This window comes from Nannizzia gypsea, genomic scaffold (genome assembly GCF_000150975.2).
Source record: "Nannizzia gypsea CBS 118893 supercont1.6 genomic scaffold, whole genome shotgun sequence".
NCBI classification, from domain to species: Eukaryota; Fungi; Ascomycota; class Eurotiomycetes; order Onygenales; family Arthrodermataceae; genus Nannizzia; species Nannizzia gypsea.
Window position 1 is genome coordinate 1,378,192 of NW_003345196.1, and position 18,117 is coordinate 1,396,308.

General features: G+C 49.2%; 8 protein-coding genes across 8 annotated transcripts in view; 5 read left to right on the top strand and 3 right to left on the bottom strand.

The window, feature by feature from the left end:
- MGYG_07124 (auxin Efflux Carrier superfamily protein) overlaps window positions 1–1,462 on the bottom strand; it is a gene marked incomplete at both ends in the record, with an annotated part of 2,347 nt that extends 885 nt beyond the window's left edge. Inside the window, 3 exons of the mRNA XM_003171077.1 lie at window positions 13–432; window positions 527–1,058; window positions 1,362–1,462. Coding sequence (XP_003171125.1) covers window positions 13–432; window positions 527–1,058; window positions 1,362–1,462 — 1,053 coding nt within the window. The remainder of the gene's footprint in view (window positions 1–12; window positions 433–526; window positions 1,059–1,361) is intronic.
- A 1,486-nt stretch (window positions 1,463–2,948) lies between these two features.
- On the top strand, window positions 2,949–5,193 carry MGYG_07125 (STE/STE7 protein kinase; the record flags this gene model as incomplete). The annotated part of the gene is made up of 2 exons (XM_003171078.1): window positions 2,949–4,697; window positions 4,786–5,193. 2 exons carry the CDS (start codon window positions 2,949–2,951, stop codon window positions 5,191–5,193), a joined length of 2,157 nt encoding a protein of 718 aa, XP_003171126.1.
- Window positions 5,194–7,003: 1,810 nt separating this feature from the next.
- Window positions 7,004–7,528, bottom strand: MGYG_07126 (hypothetical protein; the record flags this gene model as incomplete). Its single annotated transcript, XM_003171079.1, has 1 exon — window positions 7,004–7,528. One exon carries the CDS (start codon window positions 7,526–7,528, stop codon window positions 7,004–7,006), a length of 525 nt encoding a protein of 174 aa, XP_003171127.1.
- A 973-nt stretch (window positions 7,529–8,501) lies between these two features.
- On the top strand, window positions 8,502–8,968 carry MGYG_07127 (hypothetical protein; the record flags this gene model as incomplete). The annotated part of the gene is made up of 2 exons (XM_003171080.1): window positions 8,502–8,627; window positions 8,681–8,968. The coding sequence occupies 2 exons, from the start codon at window positions 8,502–8,504 to the stop codon at window positions 8,966–8,968; spliced, it is 414 nt and encodes a 137-aa protein (XP_003171128.1).
- Window positions 8,969–9,987: 1,019 nt separating this feature from the next.
- MGYG_07128 (glutathione-disulfide reductase) lies at window positions 9,988–11,539 on the top strand (the record flags this gene model as incomplete). Its single annotated transcript, XM_003171081.1, has 3 exons — window positions 9,988–10,148; window positions 10,211–11,046; window positions 11,106–11,539. The coding sequence occupies 3 exons, from the start codon at window positions 9,988–9,990 to the stop codon at window positions 11,537–11,539; spliced, it is 1,431 nt and encodes a 476-aa protein (XP_003171129.1).
- Window positions 11,540–11,773: 234 nt separating this feature from the next.
- Window positions 11,774–12,772, bottom strand: MGYG_07129 (enoyl-CoA hydratase; the record flags this gene model as incomplete). The annotated part of the gene is made up of 2 exons (XM_003171082.1): window positions 11,774–12,389; window positions 12,450–12,772. The coding sequence occupies 2 exons, from the start codon at window positions 12,770–12,772 to the stop codon at window positions 11,774–11,776; spliced, it is 939 nt and encodes a 312-aa protein (XP_003171130.1).
- Window positions 12,773–13,368: 596 nt separating this feature from the next.
- Window positions 13,369–14,940, top strand: MGYG_07130 (threonyl-tRNA synthetase; the record flags this gene model as incomplete). Its single annotated transcript, XM_003171083.1, has 1 exon — window positions 13,369–14,940. The coding sequence occupies one exon, from the start codon at window positions 13,369–13,371 to the stop codon at window positions 14,938–14,940; it is 1,572 nt and encodes a 523-aa protein (XP_003171131.1).
- A 354-nt stretch (window positions 14,941–15,294) lies between these two features.
- MGYG_07131 (hypothetical protein) lies at window positions 15,295–18,012 on the top strand (the record flags this gene model as incomplete). The annotated part of the gene is made up of 7 exons (XM_003171084.1): window positions 15,295–15,428; window positions 15,627–16,044; window positions 16,133–16,214; window positions 16,287–16,760; window positions 16,818–17,130; window positions 17,185–17,507; window positions 17,567–18,012. The coding sequence occupies 7 exons, from the start codon at window positions 15,295–15,297 to the stop codon at window positions 18,010–18,012; spliced, it is 2,190 nt and encodes a 729-aa protein (XP_003171132.1).
- Between the last annotated feature and the right edge of the window lie 105 nt (window positions 18,013–18,117).

An 18,117-nucleotide genomic window follows, 5' to 3' on the forward strand; every position in this document is an offset into this window, starting at 1 on the left:
TCGTTCGTATACGGGCGTCTGCGAGCCGGATTCAAAGGGCGAGGAGTCGTCTTCCGAACGTGTCGATCGAGGAGTGGTCTGTCCGCTGTTGACTGCGGTGCGAGCCAGGTCCTCTGGTTCATCGAGATATCTGCCTACGCTACTACTATCGTCGCCGCCGTCTTCGGGGTCATCCCGGTATCTGTCTGCCGCATTGATGGGCGCTTCCTCCTCGTCACGCAGGTAGGCTTCCCGAGGAGCGAGGAGGACGTGGTATCCCCAGCTCCAGCGGACGGCCTGGCCCAGCTGCTGGAAGATGAGCAGGTAGAGGATTCCTCTGGCGGCGACTTCGTTGTCGTTGTCGTTTGGGATCTTGTCCCAGTGCAGGCCGGACAGCGTCTTCGATAGGGAGATGACCAGAGATATCGGAAGGGAGTTCGAATTGCCAAAGACCTGCGTTTGTTAGTATTCTCGCTCTTTTTACTCTTCTCTGCTCGCTTCAGCCAGCCACAGCAAGTGTCCGTCCTCCTTCTTCCAAAAGACTTACTCCCATGGCCTTGACGAAGTTGGCCTGTCTCTTCCTGAAACCAAAACATCTGGACACTATCATCGCCGAAGTATAGGAGACCAGCGTCTGGAGGGTGAAGAGCACCGGGATGACGGCTAGATCAGCGAGCTTGCCGGCGGTCAACTGGGAGGCGAGCTTGGTGAAGATCAGGCAGGGCGTAAACAGCATGACGTTCAGGTTGGCGACAAACTTCTGGGACTCGGCGTCGAACATGCCCATGCGAGCGATGATGTAACCGGGCAGCGAGACGCAGACGACCTCGAGGACGGCTTCGAAGACGAGCAGGGCGAGATGGGGGATGGACGGGTGAGGGCCGCCGCCGGACGAGCTGTCTGCCAGCATCGACATGGCGTTTGCTCGCTCGAACGACTGCGGCGATAGCATTGCGGCTGGTCTTCGTCTCTCTTGTTCTCGTTCTCTTGTTCTCTTGTTCTCTGCTCTCTCCGGCTGTCTGTCGATGGCGATGACGATGGTGATGGCGATGATGTAGATGCCACCGGCCAGAGAGAAACTATGCAGAAGAAGAAGGAGAGAAGAAGAAGAAGAAGACAGTGACAAGAATAGTGAGTGATAAAAGCTCAAAATAAGACCAAAGAGCCCCGACGAGGACTGCTAGTTCCCATGAATCCAGTCGAGATCAGAATAAATCGACAAGCCGCTGTTCGCTGGTTGCTTCTTGGTCTGCGCGGCAATCAGGGTGCATGGGAGCTATGGTGGCTGCCCGCCAATCACAGTGGGCGAGAACATCATGCCTGTGGCTCGCGATTGTGCCCAGACCTTGGCTCGTCCGGGAGAGTGAAAAATTGAAACCAACGAGCGACACAGAAGATGAAGACGAAGACGATGAGAGACGTTGAGGAGGAAGAGAAGGAAGACGAGGAAGACACCGTCTTTCTCCTCCTCCTCCTGCTCCATCATCGGCCTTCGCCTGTCCTCGATCCGTCTCCGTCTCCAGCTCCATCTGCATCTGCATCTGCATCCCCGTCAACTGCCATCTGCAGCTCCCTGCGGCTGCCAAAGTCAAGCCGACTCTGTAACTAACACAACGAACGCCACTCGCCACCGTCCAAGATTCAAGATTCAAGAGACCAGAGTTAAAGAGTCAAGAGTCAAGAGTCAAGAGACCGGGGAGAGAGAAGTCAGAGATTGACACTGTGTGAGACGGCATGCCAGCCCTATCCCTACAGCCGGCATCGTCTCCAGCCAACAGAAGCAGTACATTCAAGCCCCTTGGGACAGCCTGGGCCCCCTTCCCTTCCCTCCCTCAGGCAGCAACATTCTGATTACCTGTTTGCTCGCCTACTTATCTGCCAGATCCGCATAAAATACGAAGACGCTGTGGCTCAACGCCGCGTGGCTTTCTATCCAGCCAGCTTCACTGCACGCATAACTATGTAACTAACTACTCCGTCCCGGCGGTCAAAGTCCTATCTATATCTCCACCACCGTTGAAAGAGGCGTTTCACTCTCTTCCCCAGACTTGGTAGACCAACCTTTAACTACATGTACCTGCCTATCTCGACACTAGACACATATGCCAGACACTTACATGCTGGCTGCCACATGCTAAATGCTCCGTATAGAGACATCCCCGTTCCCTGCGCGCTGCCAGCATCGTTGCCGGAACTCCATCTACACATTCCCCATAGTTAGGCTATTGCCAGGTTCTCGACAAAGGTAGCTCGCCCCCAGCAAATCAGGTCCCGGCGTTGCAGGGCTGATAGGGCTCTTAACTATGTGCTATCCCTCGGTCCCTTGGTGGCAACGTAGAACGCGAAGCCAGTAGATGCGTGACTATTACAATGTAACTTAGCACTTGGGCAGCGAGTTAAGAAAACGCTGGCCTCTTTCGGCTGCGAGGAAAAGATGATCCGGCGGGTTTGGGCTTTTTTTCCCCCTTTCGCTTTTTCCACAGTTAAAGTAAAAGGCCCGACGGTTGGCTCGACACTTATATATTGTGTCTGATGCATGGCCTCAACCTCGACTTCAACCTCGACTGGTTAGACAGATAGCCAGAGGGCTTCTACCGACGCTGCTTGCCCTTAACCCTGACCCTGACCTTGACCAGCCAAAAAAAAAAACATCCTGAACTTCCATCCCACTCATCCCGCCGCAAACAAGCCACACCGGTACAAAAAGAAAGAAAGCAGCAGCAGCAGAAGAAGAAGAAGATTGACCTGGCTGATGCGTGTCCCTCGACTGTCGACTCTACGCTGACTCTGTCCTCTGCATCCTCCGCCGGCGTCTCATGGACCGTTAAGCGTGTGCTGTTGCGGCCGCCTCCTCCTCCTCCCCTCCTCCCCTCCCCCTACGTGAGATACGGGAGCAGAAGCCAGGGAGACAACACGAGATAAGGAGACGACGGGAACAAAAGGAAACAAAGAAGAACAAGGAGCAAGAGATGGACGAGAGCAACCAGTTGCGCGAAGGTGTCGGGATGCCGGGACTCGACGGTGCTGTTGCAGATACACCGTCTGCCTCTGCCTCTGCCTCTGCCACAGCCATCACCACAACCACCACAACCACAACCGCAGCCTCTGCCACAGCAGCCACAGTCTCTGGCATATTCTCAACACCCACATCTGCATCTGCACCCGCTACTTCTCCTGCTCCTGCCATGACGGCCATCGCGGAAGGCCGTCCTCGACTGCCGGTCATGCCGGCAACTTCATCCTCCCTACGAACCACGTCCGGCATGATGACGCCCTCCTCCACTCCGCTTGGCCATGTCAACGCTGCCCGCCGTCCTGGGCCCCTGCCGGCTCGCGTAAGCCAGTCCAGTGGCCTCACCCAGGATATCCAGGAGAAGATGAAGGCCTTCTCCCTCTCCCGCCAGGGTGCTCCCGCCAACGGTAACAACAGCCACGACAGGCTGCCCGGCCTGCCCATAGCTTCCCCCCAGCCTACAACTCCCTGGTCTCCGCCGTCAGCAGTTCAGGGCGGTGCAGCGGCCGCTCCCATGGGGCGTACGCCTACTCCCAAACTGGGCGGAGGAGGCCTGGCTGCCAAGCGAGGTATGGCAGGCGGCATGAAACTGTCAAACGTCACCGGACAGCCTCCCGGTGCGGCTCCCGGTGCACAAAACGCCAGCTCTGGTGGCGGTGGTGTTGGTAGTGGTGGTGTCAACGGGGGCTCAGCTGGTCTTTCAAAGGCTACCGGCTCCTCGCAGTCGTCGAATGCGCCCGTCTCAGCTTTTAGCAAGTACTCGGACCTCATCGACACAAAAGCTGGCACTATCAACTTCCAAAACAAGGCCATCATCCATGGCGGAGGCATCGATTTCTCCTCGGGCCAGAGTTTCAGCATATCCCTGGACGAAGTCGAGTCTCTCAGCGAGCTGGGAAAGGGGAACTACGGTACTGTCTACAGAGTACGGCACTGTCGGCCTAAACTACGACGGCCTGGTCTCGGCTTGAAGGGGACCATGGCAGTAGGCAATCTGCCAGATAGCAACAACAACCACAACGCCAACGCCAACACCAATACCAATACCAACAACAACAACAATAATAATACCTCTGACTCTCCCGATACAAACTCAAACATAAAAAAGGACAAGGGTGATCTTACAAACGTCATCATGGCCATGAAGGAGATTCGGCTCGAGCTCGACGAAGCGAAATTCACTGCCATCATCATGGAACTCGACATCCTGCACCGCTGTGTCTCACCCTTCATCATCGATTTCTACGGCGCCTTCTTCCAGGAAGGTGCTGTCTACATCTGCGTCGAGTACATGGACGGTGGATCCATGGAAAAAGTCTACGGGGGCGGCGTGCCTGAAAACATCTTACGCAAAATCACGCTGTCTACCGTCATGGGTCTCAAGTGTCTCAAGGACGAACACAACATCATCCATCGAGACGTGAAACCAACCAACATCCTCGTCAATACGCGTGGACAGATCAAGATCTGCGACTTCGGTGTCAGCGGAAACCTTGTTGCAAGCATTGCAAAGACAAACATTGGCTGCCAGAGTTACATGGCTCCCGAACGTATCGCCGGTGGCGGACACCCTGGTAACGCCGGTGGAGGCACGTACAGCGTTCAGTCTGATATCTGGAGCTTGGGCTTGACCATTGTTGAATGCGCAATTGGCAGATACCCTTACCCGCCTGAAACATACAACAACATCTTCAGTCAGCTCAACGTATGTCTTGTCACTTTATTAAACTTTCCGTTTCTCTTTTTTTTTTTATTTTTTTAATGGATCTATATAGCTAACATGTACCTGTTAGGCAATTGTGCATGGGGACCCACCAACTCTACCCGATGAAGGCTTTTCCCCCGAAGCAAAAGACTTCGTCGCAAGCTGCTTGCAGAAAAACCCCGCTGCCAGACCAACTTACGCAAACCTCATTCGACATGTGTGGGTGAGAAAGCTCATGCAACCCCCAACCGCTGCACCAGATGCAGCGGGAGCAGTCGAAGCTACAGGATCAGCAGAACCCACCGAAGTCAAGGTTCCTGATGCACCCGATCATAACACAGACACCTACGATGAAGAAGTCGCCGCGTGGGTTCGGGATGCTCTTGAACGAAGAAGAACAGGCCAAGTTAATGGCAAGGAACGGCCCGCTTTGCACGCCGTCGCACTGGACGCTGTGCCTAAAAGCCCTTTACTCGAAAAACAACATCTAGTTTGACTTCTTTTCTCTACCTTTATCCAAACTTGGAGCCATGCGCTCATCACATATCACACACCACATAACATAACATCATAAAATCTCTACCCCTATTCCACACCATCTCTACCCACTCCCCCTGCCAGCAATGCATATGAGAGGATACGGGTGCTGGCCACCATGTATCAAAGCTACATCGAAGGAGGCCAGCAATTTATAAAGCATGACTACCAAAGAAAAAAGAAAAGGAGATAAAAGACACCCCGTATATCCATTAGTTACATACATAGTATATCAATACCAACATCCCAAACCAATGAATCAAGGACCATCCCTCCTCCCTACTACCTCTCTCCTTATCTTCCCATCCTCTTGATACGGTAGTTACGCCCCCCCGCCCCCCCTTCACTCTTCTGTTGGGTTCCTACTGTTATTTGCATCAAAGTAATCAGGCACCCATATCCTCCCAAGCCAGCTGACATGGTACGGGGCCTGTTGTATTCAAGGGTATCTGCTATCACCAGTTCACATGCTTGTAGGAATATTAATTTATCTATTTACTTTATTCGCATTGCGTAATTAGGTACTCTCAACATATCAAACAGTTGATTTGTAGGATTTTACATATGGAGTATAGTAGGTCAATTAATGCCCACATACGCTGATCCCGAGAATCCCTGACCGAGAACTTGACATGTGAAAGCCTCTTAATGGTGGCGGCACGGGCGTGTAAGTGGGGTCATTAGAAACAAGCTTTTGTGGATCCTCGGCGCTTACCTCTCAACAGCTTCAATGGAGCCAATCAGATGTCGTCGGTTGAAGCCAATTTCTTGTCCCACCAAGATTCGCAACGTCAGCCTTGTGACGTCATTGTACTTAAGCTTGTAAGTCCAAGCTCGATTTCCTGTTTGAATAAATGCCCGACGTTGATGTAGATCAGATATTCGACACGTTTGCAGCTGCTGAAAGCGCCTCACTTATTGATCCTACGTAAGGGATGCCAAGACACCTGAAAAGGTCATGTTATAGGTGAACGGGTAGGTATTTTCCGCGGGAAAATCATTCTTTGCCGCCTTATTTATCTGGCACAAGGAGAGAAACTTAGCTGCTATTGTTGAAGATGGAGTGGCTATTTGTGATTGACATAACTAGAAAATATATCTAGATTACGTAAAGGAAAGACGTATAGGTAAGTTTTCAAGTCCCATGGGTGGGTTGCTCTCGGATTGTTAGCATGATAGGATACACGTAGTCTGTTAGATAAGAGTTGAACTACTCATGTTGACCTCTGTGCCACCTCTTTTCATTCCTGGCTACCAAACTGCTAGTCGAGAACTTAAAAATGATGCTGGGATGGCCAGATGAATACGAAAGGGTGAGACAAAGCGATTGTAAGCTTCCTCATGGCAGTTTTATTCTTTATTTCCCTTATCGGAAAAACGGCCAGTTTTGTGCCATTGGCAACGGTTCAATATATGACCTAGACTCTGTGCAAAGCCTTTGTACAACCCAGGCCTTAACCCTTTTAAGATTGTTACTAGAAAATTAGAAACTGGTTGAATTCGTGCTTGTCCGGACACTTTTTGGGTAAGCAAGGTAGAAATGAAATGAAGGGTTGGGAGTTGAGAGGTAGTTAAACGCTGATGGTGAGTCAATATGGAATGTTTATATGCTGGAGTACCTAATGATTATGCATGCATATCTAGCTTCCCAATGTCTAATAGCTGGCATGGCTTCGGCCTGGAGGTGGCTAGCACGATTCTGAACATTCCGTGCACCGGTTTGAGCCAGGGTCCATACCAAACATAAACACCCAAATTCCTCCCTCTAACTAAAGGCAATCGAGCAAAATGCCTGCCTCCCGCAAGGCCGGAATTGCATATTGACGCGTCCACTCGTTACACTTGAAGATAGGACGTCGTTGCTCGTCAGGCCCGTACCGTTCTCCATCCTGTCTCGTCCAAATAATCTCATGACGCCCAGTGGTGGGATCAACTTCCCAAAAATTAATACCCTGTTGCTTGGTTGGCCGTGGCAGTTCCTTTAAAATAGCACTTATTTTCCCTGAGTGAAAGTCTGCTTGTAGAACTCGTCCGATTTGTTCAAAGCTGTGAAGGTATGCTGATTCCTGTTCTCGATCAAATGCTCGCTCCTCATAATGCATGCCACTGGCTGCAATGATATCGCCCGTAACGTGGAATAGGGTTTCTTTCCCGGAACCTGGACTGGTTTCGACAAGTACACCTTCGTGGTATCTCTTTTCTGGGTCAAGCGGATCAAAAGCAGCCGTGTCAAGTTCAGGTTTGTAAACACGATACCACTCTTCTTCTCCAGAAGGAATGACTTTATTCGACATGATGGTGAAATAAGAGAGACATCCAATCCAAAAAAAAAACCGGCAGTCGAAGTATAACGATGGTCACCTACTCTCCTCAAAACCACCACTCTTTAATATTAGATCTAAACTTTATCTATGTTTACCTAATATTTACTATAGCTTATATCTATTTTATATCTATATGATACTATATTCTTAGATTTAGGTGATATTCTATAGAGATACACTTAAAATTCCTTAATAATTAGGGTAATTACTTTTATAAGATATACTATATAACCTCTTGTACTTTCTTAGGCTCGTATGTTGGCTTAGGTCTGAGAGAGCACAGCTCAAGGTCGTCAGACCACGTATGTTAGCTAGAGGCGATTCCTAGATACACCAATCAAAGTGGACGCTTCTCTCTAGCGATACCCCTTCTGAAACTTGAGGCAGACATAATATACAGAGTTGCTTATCCTATGTCTTGTGGAGGACAGTAAGGATAACCCAAGTAATAGGCGGACGGGATGCATCATAACGAGCCTGTACCCCATACCCCATACCCCAATAGTTGCTTCTTCGTGTATTTATGGAAAATGGGACGGCAGCAAACAGGCTTGTAAGGAGAGATAGTGCATATAGTTAGGATGTTATGCACGAATACGAGTTATAACTAAATATTGTAGATCATTGACAGCCTCTCAACACTCTCTTACTAGCCATTATCCGATATCAAACCCCAGTCAGCCTCATTTCTCAGTCGATTCGACATTCCAACCTAATATGAATGGCCTTGGGTGCTATTACTACCCTAGGCGTATCACTTTGTTGCGAGCTGCGGGTCCTATGCTACTAACATGCAGCGTGTAGCATGTCGATAAACCAGCCTAATACTCGAACTATCCAATAGTCATCCCGTAAATCTTCGGTCCATCTTCGGTATTATACTGTGTACAAATATCCATTCGGCACTCTGATATTTCTCTTCAGGAAATGCTGTTTCATCGTCATGTCGGGTGAATCTGAGCCGATCTCACGAAAAGCCAGAGGCTCTACAACAGCGCCAACCCTTGACGTCCAGATCGGAGCCTCCTCCCTCTTGAAGTTGAAACTCCGCTCTTCGGATTTGTCAGTTGTATTAGCCCGGCGAATCCTATGCTCTAGCCTCTAATTGAACGCGTCTACCAGCGCTTCCACCATGCTGGCAAGGATAGCATACCGGATGGAATCCTCATCACGAGGATCTGGGATGCAAACCAACGACCAGCGAGGTTCGCAGTGGAAGAAGGAGTAGGTGCACTCGTAACCCAACATGATGAAGTCGGAGGCACGGAGATCCTCGAGAAGTCGATACAGCGAACAGAGCGGCGTGTCGCGCATGCGGTAGATTGGAATGTTGTAGAGCTCCCGAATTCCTGGTTGGCGTTCATCATGAATATCAGGATGTTTTTCAATCTCTTCCACGGAGAGAAATGAGTGTGGCAGAGAATAACGCAGCGGAAATGGCTAAATAAGGGAGAAAAGTGTAGACCAAGGATGGGGACAGGCTCGAATTCGCCGTAATGTCGGCCGAACCTTCAAGGGAGAATAGCCATGAATGATACTTGTAACTAGATTGCGCATTCCGTTGTGTTATTTTGGCCTAGGATTAATAACATCGCTAAAGGTGAAAATGAGGGAGTACGAAGCATAACAAAGAAGGTACAGGATGATAACTGCTCTGTGTTCTCTGCAGACGAGAGCTCCGGGGAACTTAGGGTATTAAGGCAACGCTATAGGCTTTCCCTTATCTACTGCTCTTTGATAACTATTCTTTCTGGTATTGTTAGTAATTGACAGTTGTACGGCCTGAGTATGTTGTCGTATGGTGTCGTTCTTGTTTCCTCTTTAGGCCCTGGAAAGAGTCAGCGGCTGAATGTCGGATATGACGTAATCACGGAAAATTTTTAATTCCGTAAATTAGTAATTTATGCTTACTCAGCAAGCCTCGGCCCGTCCAAAAAATGCCGGCTGAATAATCAAGAGAAGCAACGCCGCGAAAGAAAAGCCGCCAGAGCAAAAGAAGCAGCGGAAGAGAAGAAGAAAACAACAAAGACCAGAAACAACTCGCAGGGACTCCCAAGGCCCATCCTGGTCGTTTTTCTTTTTTCCTTTCCACTCGTCCTCGTCTTAGCCTCTCCCCCGCCGCCATACAAGGCATGCCCTCCCTGCCAACCCCGCCATCCGCTTCAACGCTGCTGTCTCGACTCGGGCGTTGCATTACACATAAAAACTCCCTCATCCCGCCGGCTACCGTTTCGCCCACTTCTCAATATTCTGTCCGCCGGTATCATATCCAACAAGCGCCCCATAACAGCTTATACTCCTCTCTTCCAGTTCGCGGCAGAACGCTGGCGACTAGTAAGGCCGCAGTGACCCAGACCACACCTCGCCTTGGAGCTATAGCCCGGCATCTATCTTCAGCTTCTCCTCCTTCTTCTTCTTCGCAGGACAAAATGGCACCAATTGATATGGAAGGTGTAGAGAAGTACGATTATATTGTTATTGGAGGTGGCAGCGGTGGCAGCGGTGGTGCCAGACGAGCCGCTGGCTGGTACAAGGCAAAGACCCTGATTGTTGAGAATGGACGGTCCGGAGGCACCTGTGTCAATGTTGGGTATGAAATATCTTAACCCTATAGAAGACAACGAAGAATTGGCTTGCTGATGGTGTATTCAGATGTGTACCAAAGAAGATGACCTGGAACTTTGGCTCTATCAACGAGCACCTTGAACACGCCAAACACTACGGCTATGACGTCCCCAAGAACATCAAGTATGACTATGGTTATTTCAAGCGCACCCGAGATGCCACCATTGAACGGCTAAACGGCATCTATGAGCGCAACTGGAACCGTGAGGGAATCGATCTTGTCAAGGGAACTGCAAGGTTCATCGAACCCAAGGTCATAGAGATTGATATGATGGATGGTTCTGGAAAGAAAACTGTCACCGCACCTCACATCCTGATTGCTGTGGGTGGCTATCCGATTATCCCAGACATTCCCGGTGCTGAGCATGGAATCACCAGCGACGGTTTCTTCGAAATCGAAGAGCTGCCTCCCAAGATTGCAGTGGTTGGAGCCGGATATATTGCTGTTGAATTGGCCGGTGTCATGAATACTGTTGGCGTCGAGACACACATGTTCATCCGTGGAGATACCTTTTTGAGGAAATTTGACCCCATGATTCAGCAGACCATGACGAAACGTTATGAGGCTACCGGCATGCACCTCCACCGAGGCTATACGGGAATGAAAAAGGTTGAACTGCTGAGCTCCGGAAAGGGCGCCGAAAAGCGTCTCAAACTCACATTCGATGACGGGTCGGAAATGGAGGTCAATGAGCTTCTTTGGGCTATTGGTCGTGCCCCAGCAGTTTCAAAGCTGGGTCTCAAGGAGATTGGCGTCAAGCAAAAGGACAGCGGCCACATCATCGTCGATGAGTTCCAAAATACTTCTGTTGATGGAATTTACGCCCTAGGCGATGTAACGGGTCAGGCAGAGCTGACTCCAGGTATGTAGATGCACCTACCGCCTTGTTATACTGCTTTCATTTACTAACTATTATAATAGTCGCCATTGCTGCAGGCAGACAACTTGGAAACCGCCTTTTTGGCCCTCCAGAGCTCAAGTCCTCCAAGCTCTCATATGAAAACATCCCGACTGTCGTCTTTTCTCATCCTGAGGTCGGAACATCCGGTCTTACTGAGCCAGAGGCCATTGAAAAGTATGGCAAAGAGAACCTCAAGATCTACCACACCAAATTCACAGATATGTTCTTCAGCGTTTTCCCAGCTGAGGAGAAAGAGAAGAATCCGACCGAGATGAAACTTATCTGTGCCGGACCCGAAGAGAAGATCGTTGGCTTGCATATTCTTGGCCTCGGTGTTGGTGAGATGTTGCAAGGCTTTGGTGTCGCAATGAAGATGGGTGCCACCAAGAAAGATTTCGACTCTTGTGTAGCCATTCATCCTACCAGTGCGGAGGAGTTGGTTACTCTACGATAATTCAATCGTACGCTTGTCTATGATCTGGATATGACTGATTTATGGACTGTATATAGACCCACCCCGGCTTTTTGGATTTGCTCTTTGTGTTACTATTTAATTTCTTCTTAAAAATATACACCGTTGTTAGGCATTTTGTGGCCACTGCCAAAAATATCATTCTATTATTCACGCTAGATCTGCTCTAAATACTCTTGTGTGGATGAAGACAAGTTAAGAACGCTTCTCTATCTGTCACAATTTTGAGCTGAGTTTCGGCGGGGAGACATCAACTTGGTTCCACCAGGGATACGCGGCAGGAACATCTTTCGGGTTATTAAACGACCCTTTGAATTGCGGGCTTCTCTTTTCAAAGAAACTTTTCACGCCTTCTTCGTTGTCTCTGTTACCAAAAAGAGGGTATATAAGTGATGAGTCAAGCAGATGTGTTGCCTCTGCGCTGTCTGGACCACGGTACATGAGATCTCGCATCAGTGAAGTTGATATCGTCGATGTGTTGCGTGCAATATCATCGGCTAGCTCAAGAGCGCGAGCCAGAGTAGCTTCCGGAGTAGGGAGGAGCTCTGAGAATAAGTCTTTCAGCAAAGGATGTTCAGCCGGGTATGCCAGACCGGTGGTGGTGACGTGGAGCGCACGAGAGTAGCCGATAAGTCTTGGTAGGAAGAACGAAGACACAGCTTCCATGATAATTCCACGACGCGAAAATACAAAGCCGATTTTTGCCTTTGCCGTAGCCACGCGGATTGTTGCTGGTAGCACCATGGTGATGCCGATACCGACAGCTGATCCGTTAATAGCTGCTATGGTTGGCTTTCGGCAGTTATGTATTGCCAGGGATATTCTACCACCACTTCACCTATAAATTAGCCACAGTCAATAATTTGGTTATATGATGCACTTTTATACATACCCGTCTCTGTGGTCTTTTTCTCTAGCAGCAGCACCCCCTGTTCCCATCCCTTTGAAGCCAATATCTAAATCCGCACCGGCGCAAAATGCCTTGTTCCCTGAGCCTGTCATTACAACAGCCCTCACACGGTCGTCAATATCAACCATTTTGAATACCGAGGCTATTTCTTTAGACATTTGCTCTGTATAGGCATTGAGCTTATCTGGCCGGTTCAATGTAAGCAGTAAGACTGGAGTAGGGACCGGGGACGAAGCAGGGACATGAGAGAGCTTGATGTGTTCAGTTGGTAGTGTCGCATAGGATTCCGGAAGGGATGAAGACATCTTGGTATATCTATCTTAGGGGTATGGTATATATATATATATATATATATGGGGGTGTGTGTACTCTTGTAAAATGGGACGGAGCTTTCCTTCGTAAGTAGCTTCGACTATAATCTTGGATACATCGGCTATCCTGTGGCAGGAAACAACTCTCTCAGAGCAGATATTGAGCCTTTACCTCAGTAACAATCTCAGGCAGGGTATAATTTCTAGTGTGTTGATTCGATCAAGAGGTGGAGGAGTTGCCTGCTCTATATAACTAGCCACCCGAGCCGAGGTACGATGTCCAGTAAGCTGAGGGGTTCTTGTCTTAATCAGTGACAGGGAAAGTCTTCAGGGGCGAGTAACCATATGTCCTCCTTGCTCTTCATATCGACGCGTCATAGAAGTTCTCGATGCTCTAGTTATCTGCATTCTGTGTCTCCGTCATTTTCTTGACGTTGGTTCTTCGGCTTCAAAAGCGGCTCAAAAGCCTGGGGATGGTTAACTAGTTAAATACACGTGATAGGGGCCGGGAAAAAGGCAAAACTTCGCGATGGAGAAACTTGAAGAGACGAGAAAGGCCGACGAGATCAAATAACGAAGTAGGAAACCTCATGAGGCGGTTACCTTTGGCGGCCCAGAGATGGGGCGGCAAGTCGTTTTTTTGCCAGACAAGTCGATGGCGGCCAGCCTTTACTGCTGCGTCGCCGGTTCATAGCAGATTCTGTTCATGCTCAGCACAGCAGGAAACGAAGACACCCGATATTAAACCGGCCGCGACAGCTTCGGCAGACCACAGAGCTCTCGGTACAGCTCAAGACCTCTTTACGAATTCCATTTACAGCCCTGGGTCCCCTCTCTTCCGTCCCAATGGCACTCATATCCTCAACAAGCTTATCTCCTTTCTTCGCGCCCAATACAGGCAGTACGGATTCCGTGAAGTCCTCACCCCAAATATCTATAAACAGTCGCTATGGGAAGTGTCCGGACACTGGCAGAATTATAAGGATGATATGTACGAGGTGGGAGGCCGAGGGGATACCGGCGACTCTACTGAGAATGAGACATATGGCTTAAAACCTATGAACTGTCCTGGACATTGCCTTTTGTTCAAATCTCAGAAGCACTCGTATCGAGAACTCCCTGTCCGTTATGCCGATTTCAGCCCTCTTCATCGCAATGAGGTTTCCGGCTCACTTTCAGGTCTGACGCGGGTAAGGAGATTCCACCAGGATGACGGACACATTTTTTGTCGTCCGGGTCAGATTGGCAGCGAGATACAGTTGGCGTTGAAGTTCGCGGATACCGTCCTCCAGACGTTTGGACTTGCTGATGGATACAGACTTGTCCTGTCCACGCGGCCGGAGAAGGACTTTATCGGCAGTTTGGAGCAATGGGAAAATGCCGAGCAGCAGCTTCGACAGGCACTGGATAACAGCGGCCTCAGCTGGGAGCTTAACGAAGGGGACGGCGCATTCTACGGCCCAAAGATTGATTTGCAGATTCAGGATTCCCAGGGGAAATACCACCAGCTATCTACCATACAATTGGATATGAACCTACCACAAAGGTTTGGCTTAGAGTATCTGGTTCCCGAAGGCTCCGAGGAGTACGATCCAGCTACGGGCGGGAGGGCAACCCCTGTACTGATCCATCGAGCAATTTTCGGCTCCCTTGAGCGGTTCTTTGCGCTTTTGATTGAGCGATATAACGGTCAATGGCCTTTCTGGCTCTCACCCCATCAAGCCATCCTTCTTACCGTCGGGAAGGGACTAGAGCAAGCCGCAGAGGACGTGGTTGCTAAGGTATCAGGGTTTGAGCCCATCACTTCCACTCACCCTTCGAGTACTGGTTTACCTCTATCACCGCTACAGCCGACGTTCAACGTCGATCTCGATCTTGCTAGCAGATCACTTCCCAAGAAGATCCACGACGCCCATGCTGCGAGGTACAACCTCGTCTTCATCATGGGACCCAAGAATCTTGCCGAAGGTTCGGTAGATATCGACTTGTCCGGCCAGATTGGCGGCAAGACTGAAGATGAAATCAAGGCGCTGCTGGACGGCATTCCCTGCTGGGACATCTCCCTCTCCGCGAAACCCGGCGAAAGGACGACGGCAAAGATGAAGATGAAGGTTGACGACGTACACGCCTGGCTTGTCGATCTCGAAAGAAGGTTCCTATAATCTGCGGCGCTCTGGTCGTTCCATATCGATGTATAACAAAATGATCTTTTCTATGTATAATAGTATACGTTTTAGACCCCATAGACTTAATCGCCTTCCTCTTTGGGAGCAATATCATGTGATATGGATAAACCATTTATCCGCCGCGCTTACCTCGGCTAAGGATAAACTAAACTCCGGCCCGGGTTTGCCCCGCGGAAATTAGAATTAGGCCTCATGTTAGAGGTTCTCGTCTTGAAATATATATTTGGATTTTGATATAAAAGATACAAGATGGAATAGCAAGTTGCTTGCTCTCCGGACAGGTTACGAACAGGTACCAGGAACACGAATAGCGCTCTCGGATCCCGTGAGATGGCTGTTGAGCCACGCACTCACTGGCCGATTCACGCTGCGCTCGTCTCTTGTTGGATCCCATGTCTGACTCGTCAAAACCGTCAATCTCTCGAAAAAGCGCTTTCTCATGCGAGGCATGTCGCAAGCGCAAGGTACTATATAGATCGTGCCCAAATCGTTTAACTTGACTGAGAAACTTACGGCTCTACAGGTAAAATGTAATGCTGCGACACCGTCATGTTCGCGGTGTTCCGCGCGGGGTGAAACTTGCGTATATACATTGTGAGCTTTTGACACTATCAGTTACGACATCTAGCGTCGCATAAGTAAATACTAATAGGTATATGAAGAACTCCAACGCTGTCGTACACGCGAACCCTCGAATCACGCATTGCAAAACTAGAGGCGGAGCTGGCAAAGTATAGAAATGAGGCCCAGAACCGCAATGGCGGTGACCCAGAGCAACAGGACCAGAGCCTGAAGACCGAAGAATCAGACCGACCGTCATCTATTGATTCTCTCGAGCAACGTCGTGAAGATGATAAGGAATCAGTTGATCTGCTCTCTCGGGATATTGAAGGTCTAACGGTGGAAGATGACGGGCGCATCTCTTTCCATGGGCCAACAAGTCTGTTTCAGCTGCCGAGCGGTTTGGCAGAGACTGTTAACCCGACTCTGCCTGTCGATAATGAGTCTGATGGTCGAAAGGAGCGTCTGATTAACAATGCATGGAGAGAACGTGCTTTTGAGCAGTTGACTACCATCCCAGTATGAGCTTTCTCCGACTTCGGCACAATGGGGACCTTTCTCGTTGAGATATGTCTAGCCACTCACTCACTAACCCGCCCCAAAATAGGAGCCATTCAACTACCTGCTAGATTCCCATTGGTGTTGGATACAACCTTTGTTTAATTTCGTCTACCGTCCAGCTTTCACACGTATGTGCCCCATTCCTACCCTCGTAAGGGGCTATTCCATCTTGAAATGCTAAATTTTGCATTATCTTATAGGTGATATGAAGATGAATGGCCCTTACTTTTCGGAAATACTCCTTAACGCAATTCTCTCCCACTCACTTCGGTGGTGCAGGGACGAACCGAAGATTGCCCGTATGCTTGATGCATATGACGGAGGCCAGCAATTCCGACAACGAGCCGTTACGGGTTTATTTGAAAGCTTGAAAGGCGGAAATGGCCAAATCACTGTTGTTCAAACCCTTCTTCTTCTCAGCGCTCAGGAATGTGGACGTGGAAATCGGACTCAGGCATGGTTATACAGCGGGATGGCGTTTCGCCTATTAGAAGACTTGGGCATAACCATCGATAGCCGGAAGTACTCTGGTTCTGTGCAGTTCTCGGATGAAGATGTTGAGATAAGAAATCGGCTCTTCTGGAGCTGCTACTTTTGGGACAAACTGGTGTCATTGTACTTTGGTCGATCCCCAATTATCCAGGATACCCCAGTCTCTCCACCACGGATTCTTTGTAAGTTTATGTTGACTTCCTTGTCATCTGATCGCATAGCTAATATGGTGTACGAAGTGGATGATACTGCGGAGATTGAGATATGGACTCCTCACGGAGTAATATTCCCCGAGGGCATGCATTACCCTCCGACGCAGGCCCACTCAACGTCATGTTTCATGAAAATGTGTTCACTGGCTGAAATACTTAATCAAATAATTATCCATATCTACGATCCTGTTCGCCAAAGCACGGAGGCGCAGATACAGGACTGTGTGGATAAACAGGGAGCCAATCTCGAAAAATGGTGGAATGAACTTCCGCCGTTCTTAAAGCTCATTCCCAATAACCTTCCTACATATTGCCCACCAAGCCATGTTGTGACTCTCAAGTAAGCTAGCCACCTTCATTCCCCTGAGCGCATCGCTTATTAACCCCTTGTTAGCTGCATTTACCACACTACCAATATCCTCCTACACCGCCCTATGCTCTGCTCTAGGCCTTTCAGGACAAAAGCAAGTGCTTCAAGCAATGCGAACCACTTGGTCCAATGCCTCTCATCGGCATCCTCGAACATATCTCTTTATGACCTTTTTAGACGCACTTTTGGCGATAGCCATGTCGTCCTCTCCCTTGCATATAGTTTATATACGGCTGCTTCTATTTTCATCCTTGAGATTCAGGCATTGAAATATGCTTCTCCTTCAACCTTAGAAAAACTGAGATACTGCATTCTAGCTCTTGAACGCGTAAAAGCTGCCAATCCAGGTATGTTTCCATTCGGCGACTAATGTTTTAAACATCACTCATAGCTAACATTTGACAAGTCATACACACTGCACTTGGCTTGATTGAGAAAGAACTTAAGAAGCTCCGAATTAACATATTCGATACCCCAGCAAACCCAGATCAGCCAACCATCCCGGCCCTATCCCCACAAACTACCACATCGTCACCACCTCCTTTAGACCCGTTGCATGGCCAACACATGTATACCCTACCACCGCACGGAGCGTTTAGCATCACACCTCCTCCTGCAGACCCTCAACAGGCACGTCAGCAGCAGCAACAACCCTTACCAAACCAAAATACCCCATTTATGATGGATACCCCCCCGCTACCTGACCCGCCTGACTTCATTGCTCAAGATAGAATGTATGACATTGCTCCCGAGCTACTTGAAGCCTTCTCGTACGCGGAGCCTGCTACTCCTGGTGGTGTTGGAGCAGGATTTGACACTACTAACTGGGCTGGCACTGGGCCAACAAGCTAGAGTAATTCAACAATTCGTCCGTCATCTTTCCTCATTTTTGGTCCTTGTTTCTTGATCTAAGTCAGACGTTTCTTAAATATAGGGGGGGAACCAGTCATCTTGACT